The 13,763-nt window shown below is 40.2% G+C and overlaps 1 protein-coding gene across 2 annotated transcripts; it reads right to left on the bottom strand.

Moving 5' to 3' along the window:
* Positions 1-3,220: 3,220 nt before the first annotated feature.
* LOC111254249 (uncharacterized) lies at positions 3,221-13,498 on the bottom strand. Of its 2 annotated transcripts, XM_022814892.2 has the most exons (5): positions 11,407-13,498; positions 9,091-9,196; positions 8,486-8,670; positions 7,795-7,938; positions 3,221-3,357 (listed from the first exon to the last, which is right to left on the bottom strand). In XM_022814892.2, exons 1-4 carry the CDS (start codon positions 12,136-12,138, stop codon positions 7,921-7,923), a joined length of 1,041 nt encoding a protein of 346 aa, XP_022670627.1. In that variant the 5' UTR covers positions 12,139-13,498; the 3' UTR covers positions 3,221-3,357; positions 7,795-7,920. The 2 variants fall into 2 exon arrangements, with proteins under 2 accessions (XP_022670627.1, XP_086831020.1); XM_086974894.1 differs by lacking the exons at positions 3,221-3,357; positions 7,795-7,938 and having other exon boundaries at positions 8,341-8,670.
* Positions 13,499-13,763: the final 265 nt, after the last annotated feature.

The following is a 13,763-nucleotide window of genomic DNA, read 5'->3' as shown; positions in this document are numbered from 1 at the left end:
ATCATTACTCCCCCCCCCCCCCGTCCAGCCCCAGGCCCATGTTGGTCCACTTAAATACATCAAAGTAAAATAAACCATTTCAAAGTAGAAATGAATTGCATGTGTAAAAATAAACAAGGAAATCAGCCCTGCCGGTTCACCTTATACTGGGTTCTTGTATTCTGTTTGAGTGGACCAGGAAGAACCTAGAAAGGCGATCCTAGAATTTCGTAGAATTCAGACTAAGATTTCACTCTAGTTGTTTCGGATTTGCATTTTCTTTGTTTAGGTCAAAATTAATTTTAAAGACAGATACTATATGCCTTTAAATATAGTCCTTCCTTGACTACGACAGACGTCAGATTTTATAAAATTTATAACCACGCTTGATCTAAATACACATTTAAATTCAATGTCCATCCATAAGTCCACTAGAATTCTAGAAAGAGAGAGAGATTTGGACATTTAGCCGCATTTGTAAAACCCGCACGGCTTTTACTGTAAATTCTTTAAATTATTCTAAAAATTTATAATAGAACTGCTATGAAGTTGGCCTATTTTCTCCACTAAATCGACTGAATGAGATAGGAGATGGACTATACGAGTTTCTATCAAAATATACCACAACAAAAACAGCCGCGACGTCTAGCTAGCGCAGTTCCTCAGTTATGTCGACTGTCCTTGCCCTATAGAGGGCGTAATACACATCTAGTCTATTAACGACTAACAACTAACTTAATAGTTTCGAAGGAGATGCACACTCGGAATCATTTCCGTACAGTGGTCATGCTTAAACTCGCAAGCTAACTACTATCGACCAACTAATCTGACTGGCTGATATATATATATATTCCTGGTGCATATATATATATATATGTATATATACGCACCAGGAAAAAAGATCATGACGTAATGGCTTTCATTGCATTTCAAAAGTCCTAAAGGCCAAGAAAGAAGACTATGAGAATCGTTCAGAGAATATCACGCTACTACGTTGTAGGTGTATCTGATGTACGAATCATTTAAAACAGTATTATCCACACCAGCGGTGTTGTGTCATGATATGATATTATGTCCGGTTCTTTTTTCATTTTCATATCATCAGTGCGGTGCGGTGCGGTGCATTTTCTTTACCCAGAGGGTACTGCAACAACTTGCAGTGCTAATGCCCGCTCCTTGCCTGGTACGAAGTCAGCAATGAACTTCAAGCTTTCCGCGCTTCACCTACTTCAATAGAACGCATGTATAGTTAAGACGAAATCCTCTTGATTTAACATGAAACCACCGGTTGAGGAGCGGCCATTACCGCCGCGATTTTCACCTATTTCTATTGTGTCAAAGGCATATTTTCGTCAATCCATAACCATTGAACAGAGCGTGAGCTATTATTCTTAAATAGATCAGGCGCAAAATCGTCCAATAGAACGATTATGTCATTAAAACGGAACGAGAAGATTCATATGTAGGTCGATCAGATAGCGTTACACTGGTTGAAAAAGAAAATTATCGATGAAAAGACGTTGTCAATTCAATGACGTAATTTAGAACTTGCAAATACAACTGCCCACGACCAGTAGGGAAATCAACGATTTGGAAGAATGAAGATAGGATACTTTATACCGAAAGCAATAAACTAACACGTATCATATGATTAGATGTTTACAATGCAAAACATTTGTACTACAGTAAACACCAATCGAGAGGCTAAATAGCACCCAATACGAGTGTTCCTTTATAGACGCAGGCGTGAGTTTAAAGATTTAGACGATTGTCAGGACACTCAACAGTCGAAGAGCCTTAATAGTACCATATTCATTACCTGTAGTTGACAAATCAACGCTAAACCGTTGTGAGAGTAACGTAAAAGCCAACCTCACTCATAGCAGGATAACATCGTATATCAAAAAATCCATTTAGCTGAATGAGAATACTGCGCACGCATGTCAGAACCTCTCTGCAGGTCTGCTCCGAAACCCAGTAATGCTGACTGCTTATTCGAACCAAATATTAACTATGATGGTTTTGATGACATTCATATTGATCGCAGTCGCTGTCTGTTTCTGCTCTCTGCACGAAGGCTAGGATCCTCCAAAGCCAATATCCTTAATATTACTGCATCTACTTTAAGTCGCTGCGTAACGTTTCGGAAAACGGAGGCCTCCGTCAACTTGGTGTCAAGAATTACTTAGAAAAGTTCACAATATCGAATTACTAATCACAATCGAACTTGTACTATAAATTATATCAAAGTGAAAGTGAAAAATGTAAGCCAGTAAATTCGTGTGGGTACTTTCTAGCGTCGGCCCTAGCCGCTTCCGCGGATCTTGTTACGAGTTCTCTGGACCTCCAACGCCTCTGTTGTTTTCGGCTGGCTCTGCATAACTGGTAATGGACAACGTCGTATCCACCGGGGGTACGTAAATATTTGCCGAATAATTTAAGCTTATTCTTTGACTGAATAATCCTCATTATTCAGAATTGGTGTTACAGTAACAGTTGGTCAGCTGGTAATTTTATGCATCCTATCTATAACATTTCTAAACCGTCACAAGGCACGGTGCTATTCTTGATTGTTACTTACGTGTTTAAATACTGGGCTGGTGTGAGTACACCTATTGCAGATCGGGAGCAATATCTCCTCAATGGTTTTTATTGTGAAACTTCACACTCGGAAAATATTTACTGTTTCGTAATCGGATTTGCAAGTATCTGTACTATACGATTACAACACAAGATGGTGCATTTACGGAAACAGCAGGGGCAGCGAAAACATTGCTTACAGGAGTGTATGGGCGTGCGCGCACGAAGCTTATACGCATACATCAAAGACGAGCTTACATCAGCCTGTCAGGTTGAAGGTCCCCCATTTTCCAAAGAGATTTACTTTCCAAACGAACTCTCTTAGGATTCTAACAGTATCTACACAGAGTCAATATTGTTCTAAAGACTTATAGATCCGATAGAAAAATAACCTCTTACCAAAAGTAACTACCCCGACTTGAGCAGCTCAGTTTTGGACCCTATCCATACAAGTGCATGGTTCAGACTAAGTTCTCTGTCTGGCACAATTTTTCGTCAAATCAATGACAAATAAACGACACTAGAAAGTGTCGTTATTAAATTGCAGACAGCTGCGTTAGCATTGCAACGCGATACATACGATGTGTTTTCTGTATGAATGAACAACAGCGTTTTGATCGGTATCTTGTGAACTTTAGTTTATACGTAGATATTTAACATAGGTCGCATAGCCAGGAAAATTATTGAAAACACATAAGACATCTCAAAAATGACAATGATAACTGCTAGTTGGTGGGGCACAGTACCCGCACGCAACCTTCGCTTGCGGTTCCGGCGTTAATGTTGACCCTCTTTGTCCTGCAAAATCAAGCATACAACGTTTTACTTAACGATGTTAATAGTATGTATATAAGTTGCAGCAGCTTAAAAATATCGGTGAGGGATTATGCTACGAAGCGCTAAGGAAATGCTGCTAAAAATTTCTAATGTTTAGACAATTGTCAAGTGCTCTTGATATGGGCAGCAGAAACCTAGAGGGTTTCATGTATTACACATATGTTCAACCTGATAGGTCTGAGTAACTTGGTAGTTCGAGGGCTTCGAAAGTTACCATCGACATATTTCGATTAAACGAGTGATCGTCCGTCTAAGTAGCATTTTAATAAAATGTGTTACTAAAAAGATATTCTTGCAATGATGCTCCTTTTATAATATTACTGATTTCGCAATTAAAATATTTGGAAATTGCCTGGAATAGAACACAGTGATATTGTGTGATGGTTTTTGAAAGTTGAAGGTACGTTAAATTTCTAAAAATTATTCTCAGTAGACATTAGTGCTACCTGTGAGCAAAGGCTCGATGCTACTTAATTTTTTATTACTACTTTTCCAAGAAAAAAGGTGACAGGCGATAGATAGGGAAGTGTCTAGAAGAAGCTGCTGAGAAAAGCTAAACAGGACAAAGTTCCTGTTACTTCCCTTTATCCTTTAGAAGCAGTTGCGATTGTACAGTTCATATCTGTACATGAGACTTTGTACCTTTATTAGCATAATCCTGAGTAAAATCGTGTGTTCTTGTCTCAACAAAGTCGTTATCTGCTTTGCTGCTTTTATAGTCCGTAGGATATATCCGCTAGTCATCGTATGAGATACCGTGTGTGTTTCTGTCACCATGTGAACACTGATCCTATCGTGAAAAACCTGTTCTCACTAGTAAAACCAGGTCTGCGGGGGCTAAAACAGATGTCTTTCTAAGTCGGGTCTCGTTCAACTCCGATTGCAATAGAGTAGCATTGACGAGCGTCTACAGTTCCTTTTCAGTTAAGTAGGCTTAAACCTGTATCCCATCAACAACCGACGTAAGGCCGCCTAGGAAGGCTTGTCCGTCCGGCCACGCGAAACCGAACGGGAAGTAGGCGTTGAACACACTTCCCACTTTGTGGTATCAGCTTCATTTAACCGTGCTAGTCAACTCTCAGACTCGCAGTCCAATTCTTACGACCGAAAATTATGCTAATACATATGTTGACGTTCCAAGTATTCCAACCACACTAGAGTTCAAGAATAGGCAAATATGTTCTGGAACAGAGTCCATCATAAAAAAATGTTGAATCTTTGAGCTGCTGCAGCGATTGAGGCCGTCGGCTGGTGGTGGTCCGTTTAAAATACATGCAGATATTTACTCAGAACGGGTTGTCACTTGATTGGTCGGATTTCGTAGTTGTGCTATACTAGTTGGCACTGGTACCTTCCAACTGCGCGGTGAATGTGAGAGCAAAACAAAGGGCATAGTGGTGCAAGCATACCCCGTCCATATAATAGTAGTTTCGTAAGTATCCACGTATTGGCACAGTGAAGTACATCGGTGTGTCGCAAAAGAACGAGCGCCATTACATCGACGTTGGTATATTATATTGTAAATGTATAGAAAAGATATAGAGCAGGTTGATGCTAAAAATGAACAACGCTAACTGGCAGACGGCAAAAGTGGCAGCTACTATAGCTCGAATCATCACGCCGAGCTTCCCGCTCTTCAGCCAACCTTCCGCAATACGAAATCGTTCTCGATTGCCTATATATATATAATTAGTACAGTTCTAGCATCCTTTGTGGATCCACATACGCCGTAGCAACGCGTAACAGGCCATAAATGTACGTGATTCATCGAAGACGCCACGCTTCAAATCTATTTTCGTACCATATTTCCAGCTCACATTGCTCCTGCATTCAAATAGTCTTACTGCTGCTTAAATCATTGCTTCTGTTTTCAGAGAGATCTGTAAAGTCACTAATAAAACCTTGGAAAAATAACAGTCGAGTCTTTTGTCACATAAAAATTATATGATTATATGAAGCTACAAACGAAGTGGCTAAGTGATTAAGGAAAATATATATACCTCCTCTGAGAGACAAGATAGGCGCTGCAAGGCTGGAGTCGTTCAAACAGAGGCATTGTTATTATAGATTATAATTTTCCCGGACAAATAAAAAAAAAAAAGAAGTTTCGCAGAACCAATGGGGTTTAACATCGAAGACTGGACTTTATGACTAACATTTCCTATAATTTTTCGAGTACTTAACCCTAATTAAGATGTTTATGAAATTACCAGCATGGCTGTATCGAACACAGTGAGTTAATACCTTCGTTTCCGTAACGAAAACAGGTATTACCTAATCCTCTGCAATTTAGACCCCAGATCCGGTAGTCGTTTTGCCTACCAGCAATGATTGAAATGCAGAACCAGACCTTTGAATCTGAGGCAACAGGTAGCCGTTAGATTCTTTTTACGAGTTATTTACTTTTTAGTTACTTTTTTTACATACTTTTTAGAAATTTACATTTAGCGGTTGCCTTACCCGGTTGCTAGGATACTAACGGCGAAAACAGGTTGGCCCTGTAAAATATGTCGTCAAGCTGTCTGAGACTGTGTTGCTGAGTGTTGTTTGATCATTAAAAAGTTTGATTATCGAACACCTTAATTAAACTGGAACAGTTAAATTTTCATGTAATATCGATACAAGCAAAATTATGTAGAGGTCAAAAACAGCTATGTTTTTTTACTGACAGTATTATGAGTAATAAGCTTATTGGCTGCCAAATTGCCGTTGTAGTTCTTCTCGTCCGTTCATGCCGATGCTTGTTAGAATATTGTGAAAGTAAATAGGATTTCCGCAAAAACATTACTGAGGGCCTGATGTGATGTGTATATTTTTCGTCTGCTCGCTCGGTAGAGTTTGCGGCCTTGTTTATCGCTGTGCAAACTCGGTGCCGATCTGTGTTACACACGATACGTTTAGGATGGTATTTAGCATGTTCGCACAATACAGGTATTCGACTGAATGGTGTAGTAGTTACACTTTCTTTGTCTTCCAATTCTGAAGGGTGGTCTTAACTATCTAGATCACGTTTATTGATTGGTAGTAAACGCAGCTCTTGCCTCGGATAACAGCAGGATCGACATGATAGAGCTATATCAAGCCCAACTTTGGAGTTGAAAACACTGGATGTCGAACTTCCACGTCTTTCTACGTTACTTAGTCATTCCATGAGTTTGTGCGGGTAGCGACTTTCTACGCCGAAAATCGAAAGTCTTGATGCAAAACACTTCACTATGTACCGCCTTCACGTTTAAGTCTATTTACCCGAGTCTGACTTACGTCCGGAAAGCGGTATTTGGACATAAGCTCATCGAGTATGGGAAAGCACATTACTACTTGCCCGCCTGCCTTCGCAGAGGGGTTCCGTTTGGCTCTAAGTAAAGCAAAAAGCAGTGTCTTCGCCCCACAAAGCGACAAGAACGGACGGGCAACTAGCATGGGTTAAACGAAGGCAACTTTCAAACATTGAACAAGATAATATGTTTTTTTTTTCCGCACCGCAAAGGGCCGCGAGTGAAGGAAATGCCTTGCGATGTAAGGCTGCGAAGTGATCTTGCCAGTAGATGAGTGAGCGATACGGTGACTAAAGAAACAGGGGGCGCGGAATACACAGTGGGATAGGTATGACTAGTTTACATCCCGGGGGTTCCTTTGAAAGAGCTTCATGGGTGTGAAGCGTGAGATCTTCACAGCATGTTGTTGTTTCCCCTTATGATACTACTGCTAGCAACGATATATTTACCCGTCCGTCCAAGAAGGATCCAGGCTTCTAGTGGAAGCCAAAAAAACAGTGTTTTGTTAAAGGGCAAAGTTATTCCCCAACCAGAAATATAGAAAATGGAAGCTCATATAGTTGTCTTCAGGTTTCTAATCTAAATTAGAACCAATGTTAATATGAAGGTTTTAATTGGCTGTTTTATTGATCTATAATACTTCAAACAACTGATGACTACCTATGACGGATAACGATCTTTGTTTATATGTGTATGTTCACTAATCTTGCTAATACTGAAAGATACTAACCACGCATATCTATTTAACAATCTGAAGACAAGCTAGAAGGATAAACGACAATGAGTGTCTGCTAGGTAAAAGTAAATCGATATTGCTTTTTACGCGGGAACATTCACTTATCCTTGTCAACACCTATACATATTGGAGTTGGGTTTTTATTGTGACTTCTGTGAATCCACACGAAAAATACTTAAAAATCTACACAAATAACGTGAACAAGTGAAGTACAATACGTGAGAATGTCTAAAAAATACATACATATTTAAACAGACAACAGATTAGGTTATTAATTACCTTGTCTTAATATTATGCCAACCTACCTGCTTTCTCTCTCTCTCTCTCTCTGTTACATACTTTTATAAAACACTGACAAACCCTTTATTTCATCGCGATAGTACTTACTTAATTATGCAGCCTCGGGATCGTATAGAAGCAGCAATGCAAATCAAACAACAAATACAGCAATAGAAAATTTATACATAGTCGATTGTAGACTCAACAGTCCTACCAGGTAACGTTCACGTCTTTTTATTGGCGAGTTTTTCGCTGAAAAACACCGATATCACAAATTACACACGTAGGAAATATGTTTCCGCCAAGATGACGCTGTCTAATAACTTTGGGCTCGCGGGTCTCGTCCAAGAGATACTAATAGCGCTGGCAGCGCCACGATAATGTTATCGCATTCTGTCACATGTAAGTAATTGAACATTCAAGGATACTGCACTACCATAGAGGACTACCAGACACTTTCCTAATTGATGAATTACTCATCATAAATCGTTTCGTCTAACTTCAGTAAATAACAGCACAGTTGCCAAAAAAAAAAAACAAGCTCCAACAAGAGTCCAGGTTTTGGTGCACACATTAGTAATTCTAGCCACCTCGTTCTTACCTGTTCTGGTCGTTCTATGAAGAACGGGCTTACGAAGTACGGTCTAGAAGAAGGATCTCTGCGCTGAAAACCTAACACTTCGTCTATAATAGCCGCTGTAAACCGACACATTATTGTGTACGTACATTATGTGTAATTTTCGATTCGCAGAAAATCCTTATGTACAACTGGAAAAAAAATTCCGAGTTTGCAACAAACCTTCCTTGCGTATATGACACAGATGTTCAATAATGCGCATACGAGGTGCAGTACGCAAAACACTCCCAGGGTCATGTACGCTTTGTAATGGTTACCGACTGACATAGTACAAATGCTGGCTAAGCCGAACACAACGACCGCTTCCATATAAATCAGGAACTGCCAATAGAAAGGTATCTGCCCTTCTGAAGCAGAACAACATGAGCTGGGTTAGTTATATTTTGCAGGGAAGCTCAGTTGTTGAGTAGATCTTTTTTTTTTTCGAAGTCACACGAAAATAGATCGGATAAGTGTACGACATGTAAAAATATAAGCGAAGTCCTTTTTAGTCGTTAGACGGCGCTAATGAAGTACTCAATGCACGTCGAATATCTGATCGGATCAAGGCAAAGTTCGTTAAGTAAACACAGCAGACGACGAATCCTGGCAAGTGGGTAATATAACGGTTTTTAAAAACGGTAAACATTGTCAAGTGGTTCACAGTCCTACAGTTCGATTTGCTCTACGTCTAAATCGATTCACCAGCCGAAGTCATACGAGTTAATGTAAACGGTAGGATTTTTTTAAATAATTGTTTACAGTTAATCTTTATGAACGACACTAACCTGTTTCCTGTTCTGATACCTGTACGAAGAATAGCGCAATATAGTTTACACAAAAGAAGAGCGTAAAGTGTAGCAGAATGCGCATGGCATTATTATCCAGGTATTCCTGCCTTACGAACACCAACACAAAAGAATATCAGCGGTAGTTGCTTTCTCTTTACTAATTAAATTTGAGCTATTACGTGTAAAGGACACGACAGGAGTATCACTCGCCTCGTGTTACTATTTCCTTTTGAAAAAATGACGAGTTAAGTCTTCAAAATGACCCTTGAGATAATATGGACTTCAGCTTATTTACGCTCGCTGTTGAATCGAATTCGTCTGCTCAGCTTTTCGTTACATGGCTACAGAACGACGAAAGCGGTTAGCGGGCTAGCCGTTACATACTGCCCTGTCCATTTCTATAGCTCTAATGCTAAGAAGCTTGTAAACCTTTAGATGCTATTTCCGTTATAATCATCAGCACATCCTTTCAACGCTATTTGCACAAATTAGAGACATGATGGGTTATGAATATTTATCAATGAGCGTGCACTTGGTTACATCACTATTAAAAGACAACACTAACACGAGCTAACTTTTTTCGATAGATAACTCTATAGGCTTAGTTGGATGTTCAGGTACTGAAAGTGTATGTAGGTTCTATAGCGATTTTGAACCCAATTCACCTAGCTACTATTTTATTTCAATGCGGAAAAATGCATCTGTTGGAATAGGTAAAATGACTACACGCAAAGGAACATATCATGTTCCTTCCTATGTATATCATACATACATGCGGGCAAACAGGCCCAAATTATACAATCCTATATCTAATGGTCTGCATTCGACACTAATAGGAAGTAAAAAAAAAGTAGAAACAAATGAATGCACACTAGCTAAATACATTTTTTCAACATTACATCATACATATATGGCCGTCACGAATATGCACAGCCCTCATTACGATACCCGAGCATTCGTAACACTGGCAAACCTCGTCGTAAACAGACGTTCAAGGACAACGCTGCATATGTTAAGCACTATGTAAGGACTTCCCCGACCGACCGGAACTACATAACGGACTGAGAGGTGGAATATCCTTTAACATAACAATACGTCTAAAATATCACATCATATAAAAAGGACGCTTAAAAAGTCAAAGTTACATAAACACACAAGATCAAAAACTAAGTAAACCTTTACCAGAAAACGACCTAGAATGCATCGAAAGCTCCAATGTCATGTTACGTCATAACGTCACGTTATGCTTGCGCGCAACGTTGCCCGGCCCGACTGCGGATCTGTTCATCCACCTACATCCAGGCTTAACTTCTAAGAACGATCTCACTATTACGATTATCTTAATCTTAGTATAATGTGCCTCTGATTTAGTATAATGTACTCTGACTCGTTAATTCGAAAATATCCGAGGGCGTGATTTTCGAAATAATCCCGAATGTACCTCTTCTTCTGACCGCGAACATTTAGTTTAGGTGCCATCGTTTATGGAGAAGCGGTCACACATGGCCAGTGCAAAATAACCTGGACTCGTAAGTTTGCCTGCAGCCACAGAAATTCTTGTGCAAGGTGCTTATCCTTAAAATCAGCAATAATTTTGAATCAAGCAGATTTCAAGAAGGCAAAAGAATTTCGAATCGTTTCACCTGTCTCGTATATATCGACGTGGCATGCTTTGAGGAAAATCGGTATTGCCAAATCACTTCTGCCCTGATCATTTCCTGGGCAGCTGTCGTTGGGGCAGTCAAAATCTCCCAATTCATATATTCCCAAGTTTAGTAAACAGAAATGCTGCCACGATACCATTACGCGGACAAAGCTGCGTGCAATAACGGCACAGGAGTACGAGTGGGAGTAGGCCAGCTAATAAATACGGTGCGATTTAAAACTGTTGAAATACGCGACTGGTATATAGTATCAACATGTTAAAATACAGAGCACCAAAATAGGCAAATTCCTTGCTAATAATATACTTCTAACGTTTAAGTTCGCTCTAGGGAATATTGCGTTCTCGTTATTGGAAGCCCAGCGGGCATCTGAGTATAGTCGTATTTTGCATGCGACCATCCTTTAGCGCTGGTGCGTTCTATTTTCCGAAGAAGTTTGACTGAGAAATAATCATCAGCCAACCGGCTCGTCGAACGCCCAACAGTTGTTCTTTACCCTTTCATATCAATTGGTCAGAGATATTCGACGCAGTGTAGCAACGTAAATCCTGATTTAAGTAAAACTGCATGTATATCAAGTTAACTAAGGCACTAAGTTAACTAGAATATATTCGGTCATAAAACATTGGTTGTAAAGCAATGTACATACTTCAAGAGAAAATCCGATGACAAATAATTTGATGATTGTAAGTGCGATCTGGATGATTATTCCATAGAAAGGTAACGATCCAAGGAACTTTGATTTCGCACCAGCCTTGAGCGGTTCTCTATATCTGTCGATGTTGGTAGGTCGAAGTCGATCTTTTTTCACTGGAGATGCTCGTGCCTGGAACTTCGGTCGTGGGTGCCAACGTAATTTTTGGCAAGATTTCGGACGGGATCTTCTCTGTGATCTGGAAAGGGATTTTGTGCTTGGCTCAGAACAAGTTCTTTCACGTGACGTCGAACTGGAACCTGAGGGTGGCCTAATACTACTGTGTGTGGTGCCGGACTCTTCACGCGATTTTGAAAATGACCGATAACGCCAAAATAGCCTTGATTTTTCTTTGTCCTTTTGACTATGAGCGGGTTTCTTCCAGTGATAGTATTGATTGTTATAGCTATCAGCGAACTTTTGCTGAAAACGGTTGGAGATTTCACTTTTGTTGAAGCGACCATTTTTAAATGAAGCGAAATAATTTCGGAAGCGTTTTAGTTTCTGGTTAGCTTTTTTTTTGACGCCACCGCCGTTGAAACGAGAAGTAGTAATGCGGTCTTTTCTTTCGAGCGCTTCGGATCGACCGATATTGTAACTGTCGGAACTACTATTCACAAGGAACACTCTCTTAACACGGTCTTCCTTAGAGCGGTCACCAATAAAACGATTCGCAATTCTCCCCATTATACAATGCCCCTCGACGCTTTCTGAAAGCTTCGTTGTAACCTCCGTTTAATACCGCTATAAAGTTCAGTCGAATTTCAATTAAGAGTTGCTGCAAAAAAGTGACACAAACACCGTCGGTAATGAATTTTGCAGTACGCTTCCAACTCCCAGCTATGACGCTAGTATAATCTTAAATTTTATCAAAGAAAAATACATTAATGATTGCCATTGTAGTGTGTCGTTCTCGGAAGTCTAGCGCGCTAGAGGAGGCATCCGCCCATCGCGTACTTCGGTCGGGAAGTCGCTTCGAATTGAGTTCCCTGGCCAACGAATAAGAAGCGCCTTGTACGGTTTCCAAGATTTGTCAGATAACTTCAAGCAATTATGGGTATTAAGCTCAATTACAAAAGAATCTCAGACATTGACCCGATTCGTTCGGAGCACCTTAAGCGAGGATGTTGTTGGCGTTTTCCCTCCACTTCTATCTTGCTGAGTTTCTCCGACCCTACATGCCCTGGTCCGCAGGAGGCGAAGTAGTTCGGCGCAACGGTTAAGCGGACCAAGCAGCGGTGTTTCGATACGAAAAAAAAAACAAGAAATGCCACAACTGAATCTTTGTTGTCCTTTAGTGAGCTTTAAGCTTGGTAAAGAATTGTACCGAGGACAATTCGATTGTTTCGACAATATATACGACTGCATACGAGGTGCAGGAATTAAATAGAATACTCTTCAACGCCATCGAACCTCACGTACTTATCAGGCCAGTATTTGTATTACGTGTGAGGTTAGATAAGCATGTGAAGGCATCTGGTAACTGACACGATGCCCAGTTTGCTTATTTCGTATGATTTGGCATATTGTTCGTTAAGCCTGGCGACTTGTATGTGTACTACAGATTAGTGATCATGATATAGTTTGAAGAAATTTGAACGTGAAATGAATGGAAAATTAACTTTGCTTTAGTTTATTCCAAAACTAGGCGGTACTGGACGTGATGAAATCATTATGGAGACTCGACTATGCCCTAAAGGCAGGTGGCCTATTGTTAACGCGTAAACGACGTCTTATAAAATATACAAACTAACCATATTTTTGAGTCGAGATGAATAATCATAACATTACAGATGGCTTCTGTTGCTTAAGGGCAGGCCCCATACATACGCGTCGTTGTGATAGCTTAGTGTGTAACTTATTCGCCTGGCAATCTTAGGGACACATTGTATTCTAGACACGCGTCATTTTGTGCTGGGAGCTAGCCGCTGGACGGAATGCCTAAAGGCGATATCGGACGTACAACTGGAAACGTAGGTTTAATTTATACATTGAAGAAGTCAGTCCCCAAGAGCTAACAGATCTTGAGCTTGAAACTCGGCTAGGAGTTGCCCAGCAATGCAAGGCGCACCTGGCGATGCCTGTCGTACTGCAGGCACAAAGGACGTAATCTACATGAGCTTATAGATAGAAGTACCTCGAAAGATACCGTCCAACTACAGTCATTTTATATTCAACTAAAGTATTTATCTAAGAACCAGTTTCAAGTTGTATGTAGTTATTATAAGTAGGAAACTTGAAACGCACAGAATTGTTCAGGATGTTTACAAACGACGTTCTAGAAGAGACGCAAGAATAGCGACGGGTTCCAC

Source organism: Varroa destructor, unplaced genomic scaffold, assembly GCF_002443255.2.
Source record: "Varroa destructor unplaced genomic scaffold, Vdes_3.0 BEIS01000007.1, whole genome shotgun sequence".
NCBI lineage: Eukaryota > Metazoa > Arthropoda > Arachnida > Mesostigmata > Varroidae > Varroa > Varroa destructor.
This window is presented reverse-complemented; position numbering and strand designations above follow the sequence as displayed.

Coding starts and splice junctions, on each gene's coding strand:
- LOC111254249 (XM_086974894.1), bottom strand. CDS start 12,138: ATGGGGAGAATTGCGAATCGTTTTATTGGTGACCGCTCTAAGGAAGAC. Junction 9,197..11,406: donor TCATCGGATTTTCTCTTGAA/GTATGTACATTG, acceptor TTCGTAAGGCAG/GAATACCTGGATAATAATGC. Junction 8,671..9,090: donor GGTATCAGAACAGGAAACAG/GTTAGTGTCGTT, acceptor GTTCTGCTTCAG/AAGGGCAGATACCTTTCTAT.